The sequence below is a fragment of the Nerophis ophidion genome, linkage group LG23 (genome assembly GCF_033978795.1).
Source record: "Nerophis ophidion isolate RoL-2023_Sa linkage group LG23, RoL_Noph_v1.0, whole genome shotgun sequence".
NCBI classification, from domain to species: domain Eukaryota; kingdom Metazoa; phylum Chordata; class Actinopteri; order Syngnathiformes; family Syngnathidae; genus Nerophis; species Nerophis ophidion.
The window spans coordinates 2,349,910-2,369,634 of record NC_084633.1 but is presented as its reverse complement, the minus strand read 5'-3'; the positions used below and the strand labels follow the sequence as shown (position 1 = coordinate 2,369,634).

The following is a 19,725-nucleotide window of genomic DNA, read 5'->3' as shown; positions in this document are numbered from 1 at the left end:
ATATCACCACATGGGCTCAGGAACACTTCAGAAAACCACTGTCACGAAATACAGTTCAACGCTACATCTGTAAGTGCAAGTTAAAGCTCTACTATGCAAAGCGAAAGCCATTCATCAACAACATCCAGAAACGCTGACGGCTTCTCTGGGCCCGAAATCATCTAAGATGGACTGATGCAAAGTGGAAAAGTGTTCTGTGATCTGACGAGTCCACATTTCAAATTGTTTTTGGAAATATTCGACATCATGTCATCCGGACCAAAGGGGAAGCGAACCATCCAGACTCTTATCGACGCAAAGTTCAAAAGCCAGCATCTGTGATGGTATGGAGGTGCATTAGTGGGTAACTTACACATCTGTGAAGGCACCATTAATGCTGAAAGGTACATTCAGGGTTTGGAACAACATATGCTGCCATCTAAGCGCCGTCTTTTTCATGGAAGCCCCTGCTTATTTAAGCATTCAGCACGTTTTACAACAGCGTGGCTTCGGAAAAAAAATGAGTACGGGTACTTTCCTGGCCCGCCTGCAGTCCAGACCTGTCTCCAATGGAAAATGTGTGGCGCATAATGAAGCATAAAATACGACAGCGGAGACCCTGGACTGTTGAACGACTGAAGCTCTACATAAAAGACAAGAATGGGAAAGAATTCCACTTTCAAAGCTTCAACAATTAGTTTCCTCAGTTCCCAAACGTTTATTGATTGTTGTTAAAAGAAAGGTGATGTAACACAGTGGTGAACATGCCCTTTCCCAACTACTTTGGCATATGTAGCAGCCATGAAATAAGTTAATTATTATTTGCAAAAAAAAAAAATAAGTTTGTGAGTTTGAACATTAAATTTCTCGTCTTTGTAGTGCATTCAATTGAATATGGGTTGAAAAGGATTTGCAAATTATTGTATTCCATTTATAATTACATCTATCACAATTTCCCAACTCATATGGAAACGGGGTTTGTATATCATATTGTAGGTGTTCATTACACTTTTGCATTCACATTTTGCTGTTACATTTTTGTTGTGTTTTTCTTGATTGTAGAAGATACACAACAATCAAAGATGTGGTCTGAGCAGTAGAAGAGGAGCGACGTTCATATGTTGTTAATATTCAGTGTTTTATTGTTCAGTTACTATTGTAAATCCCACTTTCAATCAATCAATGTTTACTTATATAGCCCTAAATCACTAGTGTCTCAAACTTTCTTTATTTTCATGTACATTTTGGGTTGTCCCATTCCGTGAAAAAACCAAAATGGATACATGGATGATACAGCAGAGGATTGGGAGAATGTCATGTGGTCAGATGAAACCAAAATAGTACTTTTTGGTATAAACTTAACTCGTCGTGTTTGAAAGAAGAAGAATACTGAGTTGCATCCCAAGAACACCATACCTACTGTGAAGCACGGGGGTGGAAACATCATGCTTTGGGGCTGTTTTACTGCTAAGGGGACAGGACAATTGATCCGTGTTAAGGAAAGAATGAATGGGGCCATGTATCGTGAGATTTTGAGCCAAAACCTCCTTCCATCAGTGAGAGCTTTGAATGGTTGACCAAAATACTTATTTTCCACCATAATTTACAAATACATTCTTTAAAATTCCTACAATGTGAATTCCTGGATTTTTTTTCACATTCTGTCTTTCACAGTTGAAGTGTACCAATGATGAAAATTACAGACCTCTGTCATCATTTTAAGTGGGAGAACTTGCACAATCTGTGGCTGACTAAATACTTTTTTGCCCCACTGTATATATATATATATATATATATATATATAATCCGTTCATAAATGAGTATATCCGTTCGGCCACCGTGTTCAATGGAGAAGTCTGATCTACAAAATTTGCAGGCAGCATACCCCTTCCCCTTCAAGTTGTCCTGGATGAACTGAAATAATTTTTCCAATCATTTTGGAACTTGCAAGCGTACTTCTTCTTACTCGTCGTCGCCATGTCTCTTCTTCGTTCTTCTGCTGCGCCTCTGTTATGTTTTTGGACATTACTACTTGCCGTAGTTTTGAAGCAATGCATGATGGGAATCCGGATGTTGTGTGTCAGTGTATTAATGTAACGGCTGTAATAAACATACGCTGAGAAATAGTTCCGTGCCTGACTACTTTATGGGTTACAGATAAACCTATGGATAACGGAGACATATATAATAGTCTCCTTTTCAGGTGAGAGAGGACGCTAAAGGCAGTGCCTTTAAGGCACGCCCCTAATATTGTTGTCCGGGTGGAAATTGGGAGAAATTCCGGAGAATGGTTGCCCCAGGAGATTTTCAGGAGGGGTACTGAAATTTGGGAGTCTCCCAGGAAAATAAGGAGGGTTGGCAAGTATGCCATAAACACCAATCAGTTTATTCGGGCCGGCAAAACATTTTGTTGTATAAACTTTGTAATTTGAAAAAATATTAACAATTGTCAAGCAAATGTATTCTGTTCAACCGGTGTGGAAGTGGCACCTTTAAGTCTTTCAAGTACAGTATATAAAATAAACTTTGGGCACAGTTCTGAACCTTGGGGCACACCACACTTCATGCCCTCAGTCGAAGGTGTACTGGATAGGCGGGTTGTCACCCAAAGTCAGCGGGTAAAGACGACATTGGGTGACAACCCGCCTGTCCCGAAGTACAGTATATAAAATAAACTTTGGCCACAGTTCTGAACCTTGGGGCACACCACACTTCATGCCCTCAGTCGAAGGTGTACTGGATAGGCGGGTTGTCACCCAAAGTCAGCGGGTAAAGACGAGTTTGGGTGACAACCCGCCTGTCCCGAAGTACAGCATATAAAATAAACTTTGGGCACAGTTCTGAACCTTGGGGCACACCACACTTCATGCCCTCAGTCGAAGGTGTACTGAATAGGCGCGTTGTCACCCAAAGTCAGCAGGTAAAGACTTGAGCCCCCAGGTTGTATGGACTACTTAGTCAGATCCATAGTTATTGCACTGGTGATCAATGTTACCGACATTATAAATTTATAAATTTAGTAATTGTGAAAAATATTGACAATTTTCAAGCAAATGTATTCTTTTCAACCTGTGTGGAAGTGGCACCTTTAAGTCTTTCAAGTACAGTGTATAAAATAAACTTTGGGCACAGTTCTGAACCTTGGGGCACACCACACTTCATGCCCTCAGTCGAAGGTGTACTGGATAGGCGGGTTGTCACCCAAAGTCAGCAGGTAAAGACGACTTTGGGTGACAACCCGTCTGTCCCAAAGTACAGTATATAAAATAAACTTTGGGCACAGTTCTGAACCTTGGGGCACACCACACTTCATGCCCTCAGTCGAAGGTGTACTGGATAGGCGGGTTGTCACCCAAAGTCAGCGGGTAAAGACGAGTTTGGGTGACAACCCGCCTGTCCCGAAGTACAGTATATAAAATAAACTTTGGGCACAGTTCTGAACATTGGGGCACACCACACTTCATGCCCTCAGTCGAAGGTGTACTGGATAGGCGCGTTGTCACCCAAAGTCAGCAGGTAAAGACTTGAGCAACCAGGTTGTATGGACTACTTAGTCAGATCCATAGTTATTGCACTGGTGATCAATGTTACCAACGTAAAAAAATGTGCTTGATGTGAACTTAGTGTAGTCTCCAAGAAATCACTTTTCACAGAAGAAACAGAGTGGGGAAAAAACTTGAGAAAACCAAACTTTATTGATGGTTATTGATAAGTGGAAGAACCGTAGTACATGCACATACAATGACGGTGCAGGAAGCCTTGTTTTGAACCACAACACCTACTGGAAGCAGCACTTGGATAAAGTAGATGCAGAGTCAGACATTCAGCATAGTGAACACCTTCATCGTCCTGTTTCTCAACAAACATCCTCACTCAGCACACAGAGCTGAGGTAAACCGCACCGATACTTTTCATGGCTGCCTTTTGTGAGGTGCATTTGAGGGGTTTTCCCTATGATAGATACAAAAAGGAAGAGAAGTATTTAACAACAGCACTAATTCGGACCGTCCGTAAACAGAACGTGGTACAGGCCAAACACCCGTTCCCCATGTAGCGTGGTTCAAATACACTACAGATTGATTCCATTAACTTCTATTTACATTATTCATTAACTTGTTCACAATTGATTCGCTTCTCATATGTATATAATTGTGTAATAGTCAAACAGTTACTTTTCAAAGAGTAAAGGTTGAGTGTCTTTAAAAGCAGGGTGATACCAGGGTTGCCAACCGTCCCTCGAAAATCAAAAATCCTCCCGAAATTAGAAACCGGGAGCCTTTTGCCCGAAATATCTTAAGGAACAAAAATATTTTGTCAAATATCACTTAACTACGTGAAATTTGAGGACAAACTAAATCCAAAAGAGAAAACAAAAATGCCACGACTCACCAACTCTTCTGTCTTCACTGTAAACCCCAAGAAACTACATCATGCGATTGTCACGCTGAAAGACAGTTATCAATTTCATTCTGGTAATTTTTTGTCATTTGGAATAAAAAAACATACTTTTTCAAAAATTTGTGTATGTACAAAAAAAGGCCAGCCACTTTCTTACCTCTTATACTCATTAGCATTTCCCAGTTGATTTTGGGCGAGAGGTGGGGTACACCATGGTCGTCAACCAATCGCAGGGCACGGAGTACCCGGAGAAAACCAGGAGAAAACCAGAAAACCAATACTCATAGATGCCCGAACGGAGATTCAAACCCAGCTGTCGGGACTACATGCTATCTACGACCCCATCTTAAGACTTAGACTTAGACAACCTTTAATGATCCACAAGGGAAATTGTTCAAAATTATGAATTATGTAATTTGATTCAGGTTTGACCATCCATCCGTTCATTTTCTTTAACATATCTGGGGTCAGCAGTTTGGTAGGGCAGCTCAGACTGCTTGGTCTCTGGCCGCCTAAACCAGTTCCACAGGAAGAACGCCAAGGCCAGCCGGAAGACATAATCCCTTAGCGTGCCTAGATCTACTCTGTGCCCTACTTCTGGCTGGGCATGTGCGGAACTCCTCACCAGGGTTGCGCCTGGGCGGCATCTGGACTAAATACCCGAGCTATCTCAACTGGCGAGCTCTTGAGGCGAAGGAGCAGCGTCTCTACACTGGTTCGATTCGATTCCAGTTTCCGCCATCGTAGTCACGACCGTTGTGTCCTTGGGCAAGACACTTCACCCTCCTTATGAATGGGAATAAATGTTTGGTGGTGGTTGGAGGGGCCGTACAGTACTGATGAGATTTAAGGCTCTTTTTTCAGCTCCTCTTTCAGCTTAGTTAAATTAAAATTATTGCCAAATTACATGTGAAATGACTAACTAATGTAATAAAAAAACTAAATATAACATAAATAGTAAGTTTATGGCTTTAGAAATAAACTTAACATAATTTAACCTGTCTTCTGTAAAAACTGTCTCAAAAAGTCCTAGGTTACAGGTCTACCAGGTGGCTGTGATGGTGATGCAGTGACTGATGCGACAGGTGTAGGAATCAGCAACAGTTCAAGAGTTGACACACCTTCATCTTGCTTGCATTTTCTCCAACTCCATGAATTGCACTGTTGGATGATTAGTTCGCATATGCCAGGGGTGCCCACGCTTTTTCTGCAGACAAGCTACAGTACTTTTCAATTGGCCAAGTCAAAGGGATCTACCTCATTCATATATGTAATTTATATTTATTTATTTAGGAAAGAGACATTTTTTTAACAAGTTAAATAATACAATCATGTTTAACACGTATAGATTCCTTACTTTCATGAAGACAAAAATATAAGTTGATTTATGACCGGATTCTGATGACTTGCATTGATTAGAATCAGACAGTAGTGATGGTAACTTCCACATTTTTGAATGGAGGAAAAAAAAAGTCCTGCTTTTTGTCCAATACCACATGAAAGTGGTTGGTTTTTGGCATCTTATTTGTCCAGCTTCCATACTCCTTTTTCTACACTTTACAAGAAATACATTGGCGGCAAACTCGTAGCTTGCTAGCGCTTACTTTGAGAGACTCTTATTTTATTGTGAAGACAGGAACTGTGCAGTCGGTCTTTAGAGTTTTGACGGCAGGTTCGGCACGAGAGTCTGTTGAAATAAAAAGTGTTTCTCACCTTCTTGTCTGTCATTTTTTCTTAATAATGATCTCACAGCAGCCGGCGTTTTCTCACAAGACTCTCGGGTGTCGTGAATGTCAATCAAGTGACGAAAGTGACGTCTTGGTGACGATTGATCCTTACTCATTTTTAGGTCTATTTTTTTAATGCCTGGCTGGTGATCGACTGACACACCCTCCGCGATCGACCGGTAGCTCACCATCGACGTAATGGCCACCCTTGGCATATGCGTTTGCAGGTTGTTTATGGAGACTGTTTGATATGAAATTTGCATTCATGTATGCACTCGGTGTCTGACACTTTAAGATGTGTCTGTAACCCCTCCCCACCCACCTGCTGAGCAGTGTCGTCACACAGACGCTGCCACAGCCACAAGTATTGACCAATACGGCTTTTAAAACACTATTTAAAAAAAGAAATCGCTCGCGAGCCGTTCCTGACCCTATACCGTACCACTAATATATAATGGCCGCAAATTGGCAGCCACCCTTCTGTCAGTCTACCCCAGGGAAGCTACGGCTACAAATGTGAAGTGAAGTAAATTATATTTATATAGTGCTTTTCTCTAGTGACTCAAAGCGCTTTTACATAGTGAAACCCAATATCTAAGTGTGGGTGACACTGGGAGCAGGTGGGTAAAGTGTCTTGCCCAGTGACTAAGATGGCAGGGGATTGAACCTGGAACCCTCAAGTTGCTGGCACGGCCACTCTACCAACATAGCTAACCACCATCAATGTGTGAATGAAAAGTGAAATAAGAATGGGTTTTCAGTTCCCGGTGAAGCATGTTGTTTGTCTAAAAAAGCGCTGTGTAAATCGAATCCATTATTACTATTACCCAAAGCTTGAGACGAGAGATGTCCGATAATGGCTTTTTTGCCAATATCTAATATTCCAATATTGTCCAACTCTTAATTACCGATTCCGATATCAACCGATACCGATATGTACAGTTGTGAAATCAACACATTATTATGCCTATTTTGTTGTGATGCCCCGCTGGATGCATTAAACAATGTAACAAGGTTTTCCCAAAATAAATCAACTCAAATTATGGAAAAAAATGCCAACATGGCACTGCCACATTTATTATTGAAGTCACAAAGTGATTTTTTTTTTTAACATGCCTCAAAACAGCAGCTTGGAATTTGGGACATGCTCTCCCTGAGAGAGCATGGAGAGGTTGAGGTGGGCGGGTTTGGGGTGCGGGGGGTTGAGGTGGGTTAGGGAGCAGCGGGGAGTGTATATTGTAGTATCCCGGAAGAGTTATTGCTGCAAGGGTTTCTGGGTATTTGTTCTGTTGTGTCACGGTGCGGATGTTCTCCCGAAATGTGTTTGTCATTCTTGTTTAGTGTGGGTTCACAGTGCATAGTTGTAACAGTGTTAAAGATGTTTATACGGCCACCCTCAATGTGACCTGTATAGCTTTTGACCAAGAATGTCTTGCATTCAAGTGTTTGTGAAAAGCCGTAGATATTATGTGAAAGGGCCGCGACGCAAAGGCAGCGTCTAAGGTTTATTGACTCTCTGTACTTCTCCCTACGTCCATGTACACAGCGGCGTATCAAAAAGTCATAAATTTGACTTTTTGAAACAGATACCAATAATTTTGAAACCGATATCGATATTTTCCAATATTATATTTTAAAACATTTATCGGCCGATAATGTCGGCAGTCCGATATTATCGGACAATCCAAAGCCGCTCGACGAGATTTGACCGATGTAAGTCTATGAGCACAAACTGATGAAGCCTACTCGGATGAAAAGCAAAACGTCTTCTAAGACAAACCTATCAGTCCAACTTGCGATTAATTTAATGTCCTGAGATGACAATGACCTGGATGAATGACAGCATTCATAGACATCTTCCAGCTCAGCCACCCTCTTACTGCAGATGCTGCCTGTTTGCGAGTCGTAAAATTAAACAATAGTTTTAAAACGTAAAAAAAAGATAATGGAACAAATCATCACAAAGTTCGGGATGAAGATAGTCTAACAAGGTCTCCCGTATTTGTTTTGGGCAAGTTGGCAACCCCAGGTGTCCGTTGCAATAAGATGAGAATAAAAAGACAGGGGAAATGTACAACTACTGCGCTGATATGTCTCAGATTATGTTCAATTACAAATAGTGCAAAATAGTACATTGGACAAAGTAAACCATGAGCATACATACTGCATAACAACAAAGTGATTATTTGGAAATAAAATCAGAACATGACCTTGAAAAGAAGATAGCTCGCCCTAATGTGTCTAATCTAAAACTTTATACCATAATGTGTTTCATATAAGAGAACATCTTCATGACACAGTTCAAATATGTTACAACATCGGATTGTTTTGTTTTAACCCCTCCCCATTAAATCTACAGGCAAAAACAAACAACAAAATGCAAGATATTCTTAAAATTTCTCCAGCAATATAAAAAATTGTCAATTTTACCAATGAATATATTGGAAGTTCCTATAAAAACATCTACCATTGCTACTCGGAACAGAAACGCATCGGTGCCACGAATCTAAATCATCTCCTTTTTAATATTCTTCAGATGGCGTTTCGTTTTCATATTGTACCTCACAGACTAGTCAACTAACTAAAGAGATGGTTAGGTTACCATGACACTCCTCTCCCCCTGTTGGATATTATGCAGAATATTGGTAAACACAAAAACACAACGGATATGTTGCTATCCACTGGATCCTTTGGCTTGACGTGATGTGCGAGAGAAACCACATTATTGAGGCAATAAAGCTACAGTCTGAATAACGTGCCGACTCGCATCATTGACTCCTTAGCGACTAAACTATTCACACGTTTCTATCTAAACCTATACTAGCGGGGATTGCTTTTAACTAGCATCTAAACTTGAGATCGCGACTAAAGTCCCCTGAAACAAAAACAAGAACCCAAAAGCATTGAACCTATATCTGGAAAAAACTATTAGTCACAGAAAGGGCAAAATGTACAGGAATTTATAACAGGTAATAAAATAAATAAAATAATACACATACAAATACTTGTTCAGATAACAATGAAAAATACTTAATTTTCAACAACGCACATAACTGTAGATTTTCTGTACAAAAAGGTGTGGAAAGTGGAGGTCATTCCCCCCCTCAAAAACAAAGATAATAGGGAAGTTATGATCTAGAAATAACAGAATTCAAGGAATTAACAATCGTTTGCTGATCTATGATGCTTTTACTTTCCTGCACATTTAGGTCCTATTCCCCCGTTTGCGTTTAAGTGTTTTTGTACGTACGCACTTTTCTCTTATTCCTGTGCTCCCATCCAGACCATGGACACACCCACCCTGTGTAAGTGAAGCTCAGGTGTGAGCTCATCACTAATAAACTGACATTTGTCTATGGCAATAATGGCATTTTTGCCCAAATCCGATATTCTGAGGTTGTCCAACTCTTAATTACCGATTCCGATATCAACCGATACCGATATATATTGTACAATTGTGGAATTAACACATTATTGTCCTTAATTTTGTTGTGATGCCCCGCTGGTTGCATTAAACAATGTAACAAGGTTTTACAAAACAAATCAATTCAAGTTATGGAAAATAATCGCCAACATGGCACTGCCATATTTATTATTGAAGTCACAAAGTGCATTCTTTTTTTTTCAAACATGCCTCAAAACAGCAGCTTGGAATTTGGGACATGCTCTCCCTGAGAGCATGAAAAGGTTGAGGTGGGCGGCGTTTGGGGGGCGGGGTTGAGGTGGCGAGTTAGGGGGTAGCAGGGTGAATGTTGTAGTGTCCCGGAAAAGTTAGTGCTGCAAGGGGGGCTGGGTATTTGTTCTGTTGCGTTTATGTTGTGTTACGGTGCGGATGTTCTCCCGAAATGTTTTTGTCACTCTTGTTTGGTGTGAGTTCACAGTGTGGCGCATATATGTAACAGTGTTAAAGTTGTTTATACGGCCACCCTCAGTGTGACCTGTATGGCTGTTGACCAAGTATGCATTGAATTTACTTGTGTGTGTGCGAAAAGCCGTAGATATTACGTGATTGGGCTGGCATGCAAAGGCAGTACCTTTAAGGTTTATTGGCGCACTGTACATCGCCCTACGTCCGTGTACACAGCGGCGTTTTATAAAGTAAGAAATTGCACTTTTTGAAACCGATAATTTTGAAACCAACACCGATAATTTCCGATATTACATTTTAAAACATTTATCGGTATCACAGGTATCGGACTGCCGATAATATCGGCAGTCCGATACCTGTGACACCTTTTTTGGGGGGGCTTTGGCTGGAGTGAATGCCTTTAAAAGATAATACTTTAAATCAGAAATGGCCGCGTCAATCGAGGCTATGGTTACATGTGTCGCCATGGTGATGACTTCTTCCGGCTGAGTGTGACTCCGTGGATGAAATGTTATTTTAACCACTTTGACGCTTTTTGGGATGTCAAAGGTTCTGTTTCAGTACAACAATTTGTGATGGGCTTAGATAGCTGTTTGTGTCTCGTTTTTGTGTAATGCTACATTATTTATGTGCTGTCTGTTGTATACCGTAGCTTCCGGACTCTAAACCGCTACTTTTTCCGAAGCTTTAAACCATGCGGATTATTCATGTTTTTCTTTGCTAACACTTAACAAGTCTGGTGTTTGTGCCATGGCATTGCCATCCTTTGGATGAGTTCGATAATGTATTTCCTGTTTCGTGCTGTAAATATATCCATCCATAGCGTTTCTGCTGGACAGGATTTTTCATTCATCCCTCCAGGTAAAGTTTGTACAATTTACAATATAACTATGACAATTCATGTTTTCCAAACCCTTCCCATGTGTGATGTCTACAGGAGTGTTTTCATGCATATTTGTACAAACTTTCATAATGTACTCAAGCTAGCGTCGTTAGCATTAGTAAATATGCTAACATGTTTACAAGTGTATGTGTTAGAATTATTAACTTATAATTTTTTTGTATTGTTTAAATTTTATAAATTCACCAAAACGTGGCCGCTGAATTATAGAGTCTGTTTAGCTGATTGGAGAGCTAGCTTCCACAGCTAATGGATCCATGACAATGGCTTCTGTTTTGTTTGATCAGCCGTTTCACTGCCGTGTTACAGGCACTGTTAGGAAACAATGTATGTAAATAAATATTTACAAAATCTTTCATACCAGTATATATGGGACTTATAGTCCGGCGCGGCTAATATACGTAAATATATTTATTTCTTCTAAATTTGGTGGGTGCGGTTGAAATAGTGGTGCACTCTATAGCTCAGAAAATAGGGGTAGTCACATAGTTTAATTATGGCTTCAGAGTCGAGTCTAAATTGTTCTATGGCCTGACGATGGGTTCTGTTTTGTTTGATCAGCCGTTTTACTGCTGTGTTACAGGCACGGTTTGGGAACAATGTATGTAAATAAACATTTACAAAATATTTTGTACCGGTATATATCTAGGGCTTATAGTCCGATGTGGCTTACATATGTAAACATATTAATTTATTCTAAATTTGGTGGGTGCGGCTTGAATACTGGTGCGCTCTATAGCCCAGAAATTACTCTAGTCACATGGTTTCATGATGGCCCCAGAGTCCAGTCTAAATTGTTCTCTAGCCTGGACATCCGTCAGTTCCCGGATGTCAAACTAATAACCTTCCACTGAGATCACACTTCTTCTCTTCAATTCTAGCAGACAAGACAAAGATTAATTTAGATTTGTGTTAGTTAAATCAGAGTGCCATCGTGGCCTTTCTACCTTGTGATCCTCTTATTAATAGTAGTTTCCAGGTGTCTCAATTAAGCCAATCTGAATAGATCTGACAGTTTTCTGAGAGTTTATTTTACCATTTTATTATGCATGTTTAAAGCGCATCCACACTTCAAGTGCAACACGTTCTTTCACCTTCCCGGGTGTTGGGCTTAATGCAGTATCAGACTACGATGGGAGAATACATGAATGCCCATTACTTGACTGGGAACGCCTACATTTCAGGGTTGCTCCACACAAAGTGCGCATCTCTTAAAGGCGCACAGTCGAGAATCCCTTTCTTTCACTTAGCACATGGGAGAATAGGACCCTTAATGTCCACAAAAACCCAGGCTGAATCCCAATTCTCACCATTATAACCCTTCCTGCTACGTCTTACCAGAAACCCTCAAATCTCGATTCAGAGGGCCAGGACATAGTGGTGGGAAATGCCCCAACAAACGAACACGACCCTCGTTTCCTGCTACGTCACCATCACTTGCTGTTGGTGGCTGTTAACGATTATCCATTCATTTTCTACAGTTTGTCTCACTCAAGATAACAAGCTATAAAAAAGCGAAAGTCATAGTATTCAGAAGATACTTAATGCAAAATAGTTGTGTTCGTTTCATCATTCTTACAAGCGTTTGTAAAATTAAAAAAACATTTTAACATGGCTAATGTTAAACATGATTGGCTGCTCAACGGCCTTGTGGTTAGAGTGTCCGCCCTGAGATTGGTAGGTCGTGAGTTCAAACCCCGGCCGAGTCATACCAAAGACTATAAAAATGGGACCCATTACTTCCCTGCTTGGCACTAAGCATCAAGGGTTGGAATTGGGGGTTAAATCACCAAAATGATTCCCGAGCGCAGTCATTGCTGCTGCTCACTGCTCCCCTCACCTCCCAGGGGGTGGAACAAGAGGATGAGTCAAACGCAGAGGGTATTTTCACCACACCTAGTGTGTGTGACTATCAGTGGTACTTTACCTTTATTCCTTAAAAATTCGTAGTAAAGTCCGTTTTCTGCTAGTCCGACATCAAAATTTATTAGCTAGCGCTGCGTTACATAACTCTAGCAATTTTAAATAAATATTCGAAACATGGACATATTTACACCGAGTATCAAAGGACTGAATGCCTGATAAAAATGTCATGACTATGAAAGTCAATAATTCGTATATTTACGTACGCGTGTGGTTTCTGCTCACAGTCTGGGGCGATTTCTGAACTGAATCGAAAGATGGATAACATCATGGAGAAGCTTGTGGAAAGGGAAAACATTGACGAATAGAACAGACAAGCCATTGTAATGTCTGCTCGCGGAAAAACTAAAATCCTTATCTACGATTTATCTCCCTCGAAGGGCAATGACGCCGCAACAACAGGAGCAGGCTGTTCTGTAAACATCCCCGAGGGCTCTCAAAGATGTACGTTTTTGACCTCCCTCGCTCCTCAACGACACCTCTGTTGCGAGTTGTTGTGATTATATGTAACTTGTTTATGTGTGCTATGGCCAATGAGTTTATTTCCCTTGGACTCAGCCTGGACCCGCCTTTGACTGATATTTTTTACTCTTCCCCCCTTTCGCAATATCACCTTTTTCCCACCTTTTTTAAGGAGCGCTGTAAGTGGCTTATGCGTTGGCGGTCCTGTTCTTTTCTCCCTGCAACGTATGTCTGCTCTTAGTGGGACTGTGCTGACACTGTAATTTCAGTTCTTATATGTCTTGTACATTTTAAAGACTGGACAATAATAAAGCATCCTGAACTATCTTGTGTGTGAATGCGATACGATGGGAACTTCGTTAAAACTTCATCGTAGGTGTGTTCGGGACCACACGTAAGTCGAGGGCATCACACCCCTTGGCACTTAAAATTAAAGTTAAAGTACTACTGATAGTCACACACACACACACACACACATTAGTTGTGGTGAAATTACTCTCTGCATTTGACCCATCCCCTTATTCCACCGCCTGGGAGGTGAGAGGAGCAGTGAGCAGCAGCGGTGGCCACGCTCTAGAACCTTTCCTTAACCATAGAAGAGATTTGGCACATTATTCACACAAAACGGAGGGCAGGATGAGGGGGAGAATTAGGATTCTGCTTAAAATCCTATGTCATTGTTCTTTAACACTTCTTACCTCTGCATTAAAATACATCATAGTTTAAAAAAAAACAAAAAACAACAACCTCAACATTATTGTCCACTAAAGGCATGTATGAAAAAGGAGATACATGCTATCAAAAACCATGTTACTTTGATATACAGTATAATCCCACAAGATTGGTGTACAACAATCTGATAAATATTTCCTCTGTGTCCTAATTTTACATGAACAGTTTGTCTATTAGTACCATGGACAAAAAAACCTCTATGGCTGATAAAGTATGTGTAAGTATTTTAAATCTCGATAAATTAAAAACCCACAATATCAAAATACACAGCACAAAATATCTGAGGTATAAGATGAAAAATATCAGTTGTCTTTTTAGTTTTTAGATATTTTTCTCGCTTAGGAGATGCTCAAATTATGCTTAAATTGCACGTATTGCAATACCCAGGCCTCAGCAATGTCTCTCTTTTTAACTTGCGGATCGCATTCTCTCACACACACACCCACACACACTCACACATACACTCACACACATAAACACACACACGTTCTTCCTGTCCGTTCGTTGCGTTTCAGTTGGCCGCGCTGTTAATAGGGTGCAAAGCGGCTGTAGCCTCCCCGGTATATACTAGCCTGGAGAGAGGACAGCACAAGCCCCACATCGTCAACGTGGCTCCGGGTTTTGGCATCTGACAGCGGGGCGAATGTATTCTGAAAAACATGTACAGACAAACATCATATGACACACACATCCAGTACTCCAGATGGCAAATACAGGTTCAAGGAAGCATGGAAAGCAGCCAAGAAAAAAAACATTGTCAAACTTATACATCCAGCGACTACGTTTCCGGTCCTACATTACCGTTATTCCGGTGTAAAGCCATGGTGGATGAAAAGACTGGTGACCGGATCAATCGTCATGCAGCAAGGACAGCGAGACGCTTCATGCCAGGGGAACATGCCAACAGCTATGTGAAAGAAATCCAGTTGATCATGACAAGTTAGAGGGACGGATGGATTAAAAAAAAAGGGTGTTACAAAAATCAAATCAAAGGTTTTTGATGATGGATCATGCTGAATTAAGGCTAAGAAAGGTGAGTATCATTCTTTGCTAGGTTCCCTTCTACAGGTTAGTTATCCAGGGTAAATCCCACCTAACCTTATCCTTGTCCACACACAAACACACACACACACACACACACACACACACACACACACACACACACACACACACACACACACACACACACACACACACGCACACACACACAATGGTCGTTTAAGACCCCCTACCCCCATCAGTCAACGCGACCTAGTAAGCATGCGTGGAACATCTGCACGTCGGCCACCTCCAGTGTTGCTTTGTGTGCAAGTTCTTAATTTGAACTTATCTGAACAATATCCAATGTTGTGGTATTTCAATTAACTGGAATCCAGTGTGCTGTGTGTGGGGCCCTATTGTAGTGAATCACACCTGAGCCATCATAAATTAATCCAATAAATGAACATGTGAAAGTAAACAATGTGATGGAGAATATTTTACATGAATCAATCTAGGGATCTAGATATCTGGTCAGGTGTGTGTGACAATCGTCGGTACTTTAACTTTAACTTAAGGACGCTCCTTACTCTTTTGCCTTCTCCTTCATTGTCCATTTGTTTTTGGTGACTTTATATACTCTGGACCTAGACGTTGACTCCGTGACATACATGGCGGACAAAAACTGATACAGTCTGCTTTGCCAGTCCAAAAGCATTCGCCGTTTCTGCAGTCTTCCCTCAACGGCCAGGTAATACAAAGCACACGCCACCTTTTTTTAATCACATCCAGGGGAGCCCGCATTCTCGTTGTCTCTCCACAGTTCTCAATGGTGTATTATGTCGTATTTGATAGACTCTTACTAAGGGCCGGGGGCCTGCAGTAGAGTAGAAAAATAAGTTGCCTCTATATTGAAGCTATCATCATATATATCTGATTTATGTCACCAAAATACTTCCGAAGTAAATAGATTTTATCAAAATAGTATCAATCGCATTCAGAGAGATAAGGAGGAAGCCAGGCATGTGATTCGTGACATTGCGCTAGGAACCAAAGATCCCTTCCCCATCAACAAGCGGACTTTGTGAGAGCCAACAATGAATACCTTTTAAAAAAATATGATACACATTCCTTATATTTTGTAGCCCGAACACAAAGAGGATGAGCAATAAGTGTAAGAAGCCGACTGAGTGACACTAGAATCTGCAGCATGGCGAGGTGCTAAACATACAAACTAAATTTTTTAAACCATAATAAAACACACTTACGAGTAATACTTCCAGTCTCGCTGGGATGCCGATCGACGGGACCCAGTTTAGATGAAGAATTAATCACAATTCTCACAAAGGGTTAAAAAATGTTCCTGCAGGAAACCTGTTTTGGGGTCTTTTTGGCCATTAATTATTGATTAATTGAGACTTGTATTAGTAGATTGCACAGTACAGTACATATTCCCTACAATTGACCACTAAATGGTAACACCCGAATACGTTTTTCAACTTGTTTAAGTCGGAGTCCACGTTAATCATTTCATGGTAAATGTTAATCACGTTAATCAATTCATCTTGGGCGATGTCAAGGTCCACCAGCTTCTCGTTACATGGCCATATTTGTTTACTACCAGGTGACAGATGCATGAATTATAGGCCATTATTTACGTTTAGCAAGTTTAAGACGTAGCAGAAGTAGCCGCGAACTCCGTGTGTTAACAATAGCAGCATATAGTAGCATTAGCTCACTGCTATCAATGTGCTGCTAAATTAGTCCATCCGTAGTGGCACCTATAATCAGTGATGGGCAAGCTATTTGGAAAATGTGTTAAGCTAAGCTACAAGTTACTTTTGATTAAATGTAGCTAAGCTACAGGGGAAGCTATCTCCGGAGAATTGTAGCAAGCTACATGTGGCGGGGGGCGTGGCCTGCAACCTGCAGCAAAGCGGAGTGTGCCAGGACCGGCTTTGAAATCAGGGAGAGGTGCGTAGATGGCTCACCTGGGCCTGGTTATCTAATCACCTGTCGCTCTGTTAAAAGGCGGAAGCCGGGAAGGAGAGAGGTGGTGGAGGTTGAGCGAGAGCGAGAGAGAGACAGCCACGAACAAACACTTGCTGAAAAGCACAACAGAAAGACTAAATTGTAAAATAAAACAGGTTTGTAGCCCGGAGACCTAACTGTCATGTCAGTGCTTGGTGGTCCGAGGAACCCAGAGGAGAGAAACCTCCACACTATAAATCAAATCAAATCAACTTTATTTATAAAGCACATTTAAAATTTACCACAGGGGCAGCCAAAGTGCTGTACAATGGACAGGTTAAAAGATAATACGAGGACCGAGAAAACAACACAACACAAACAGAACATGATAAAAAATAAATAAATAAAACATAAAAACAGGTTCACAGCAGGTGTCCAATGGAGCGCCATTGCAGGATGGATATCACTTAGTGTAAAAGCCAAGGAATAAAAGTATGTTTTTAAGATAGATTTAAAAACAGGAAGAGAGGAGGCTTGTCTAACACTCAGAGGTAGGTTGTTCCAGAGCTCGGGAGCAGCAGCAGCGAAAGCTCTGTCACCTCTAAGCTTCAGCCTTGTGTCAGGGACCGTCAGTAGCAGCTGATCGGCTGATCTTAGGGATCGAGTGGGGCAGTAAGGCTGAAGGAGGTCGGAGAGATATGTTGGCGCGAGGTTGTTTAGACATTTAAAAGCAAATAGAAGGAGTTTAAAATTGATTCAATAACGCACAGGGAGCCAGTGAAGGGACGCTAATATAGGGGTGATGTGCTCACGTCTGCGGGTCTGTGTTAGCAGACGAACAGCAGAGTTCTGCACGAGCTGCAGGCGGGCGAGGGAGGCCTAGCTAATGCCTACATACAGGGCATTGCAGTAGTCTAAACGATTCGAGATGAAGGCGTGAATTAATTTCTCGAGATCATGTCCTGACAGAAGCGGTTTCACTTTCGCTATTTGGCGTAATTGATAAAACCATTTTTGAACGACGCTGCTGATTTTTTTTCGAATTTAAAATCTCGGTCGAACTTTACCCCCAGGTACTACAAGCTACACGGCAAAAGTACAAACCCCGTTTCCATATGAGTTGGGAAATTGTGTTAGATGTAAATATAAACGGAATGTAATGATTTGCAAATCATTTTCAACCCATATTCAGTTGAATATGCTACAAAGACAACATATTTGGTGTTCAAACTGATAAACTTTTTTTTTTTGTGCAAATAATCATTAACTTTAGAATGTGATGCCAGCAACACGTGACAAAGAAGTTGGGAAAGGTGGCAATAAATACTGATAAGGTTGAGGAATGCTCATCAAACACTTATATAGATCATCCCACAGGTGTGCAGGCTAATTGGGAACAGTTGGGTGCCATGATTGGGTATAAAAGCAGCTCCCATGAAATGCTAAGTAATTCACAAACAAGGATGGGGTGAGGGTCACCACTTTGTAAGCAAATTGTCGAACAGTTTTAGAACAACATTTCCTAACGAGCTATTGCAAGGAATTTAGGGATTTTACCATCTACGGTCCGTAAAATCATCAAAAAGTTCAGAGAATCTGGAGAAATCACTGCACGTAAGCAATGATATTACAGACTTTTGATCCCTCGGGCGGTACTGGATCAAAAACCGACATCAGTAAGTAAAGGATATCACCACATTGGCTCAGGAACACTTCATAAAACCACTGTCAGTAACTACAGTTGGTCGCTACATCTGTAAGTGCAAGTTAAAACTCCCCTATGCAAAGCCAAACCCATTGATCAACAATATCCTGAAACTCCGCAGGCTTGGCTGGGCTCGAGCTCACCTAAGATGGACTGATGCAAAGTGGAAAGGTGTTCTGTGGTCTGACGAGTCCAGATTTCAAATTATATTTGGAAACAGAGGACGTGGTGTCCTTCAGAAATAAGAGGAAAATAACCATTCGGATTGTTATAGGAGCAAAGTTCAAAAGCCAGCATCTGTGATGGTATGGGGGTGTGCGCAGTGGGAGAGTGGCCGTGCGCAACCAGAGTGTCCCTGGTACAAATCCCACCTAGTACCAACCTCGTCACGTCCGTTGTGTCCTGAGCAAGACACTTCACCCTTGCTCCTGATGGGTGCTGGTTGGCGCCTTGCATGGCAACTCCCTCCTTCAGTGTGTGAATGTGTGTGTGAATGGGTAAATGTGGTAGTAGTGTCAAAGCGCTTTGAGTACCTTGAAGGTAGAAAAGCGCTATACAAGTACAACCCATATTAGTGCCCAAGGCATGGGTAACTTACACATCTGTGAAGGCACCATTAATGCTGAAAGGTCCATACAGGTTTTGGAGCAACATATGTTGTCATCCAAGCAATGTTATCATGGATGCCCCTGCTTATTTCAGCAAGACAAGTGTTACGACAGTGTGGCTTCGTAAAAAAAAGAGTGCGGGTTCTTTCCCGGCCCGCCTGCAGTCCACATCGAAAATGTGTGGCGCATTATGAAGCGTAAAATACGACAGCGGAGACCCTGGACTGTTGAACGACTGAAGCTCTGCATAAAACAAGAATGGGAAAGAATTCCACTTTCAAAGCTTCAAAAATGTGTTTCTTCAGTTCCCAAACGTTTATTGAGTGTTGTTAAAAGAAAGGTGGTGTAACACAGTGGTGAACATGCCCTTTCCCAATTACTTTGGCAGGTGTTGCAGCCATGCAATTCTAAGTTAATTATTATTTGCAAAAAAAAAAAAATTAAGAGTTTGAACATCAAATATCTTGTCTTTG

The 19,725-nt window shown here is 41.3% G+C and overlaps 1 protein-coding gene across 13 annotated transcripts in view; it reads right to left on the bottom strand.

The window, feature by feature from the left end:
• Window positions 1-3,655: 3,655 nt before the first annotated feature.
• The window catches only part of rbfox1 (RNA binding fox-1 homolog 1), a 344,384-nt gene continuing 328,314 nt past the window's right edge, over window positions 3,656-19,725 (bottom strand). For 8 of the 13 annotated variants that reach the window (XM_061885348.1, XM_061885350.1, XM_061885346.1 and 5 more), the window contains 2 exons: window positions 14,563-14,640; window positions 3,656-3,930 (listed from right to left, as the gene is read on the bottom strand). In XM_061885348.1, coding sequence (XP_061741332.1) covers window positions 3,853-3,930; window positions 14,563-14,640 — 156 coding nt within the window. In that variant the 3' untranslated portion in view covers window positions 3,656-3,852. Of the gene's footprint in view, window positions 3,931-14,562; window positions 14,641-14,791; window positions 14,898-19,725 lie in introns of those variants that run through there. The other 5 variants (XM_061885351.1, XM_061885356.1, XR_009803974.1 and 2 more) reach the window with 4 other exon arrangements.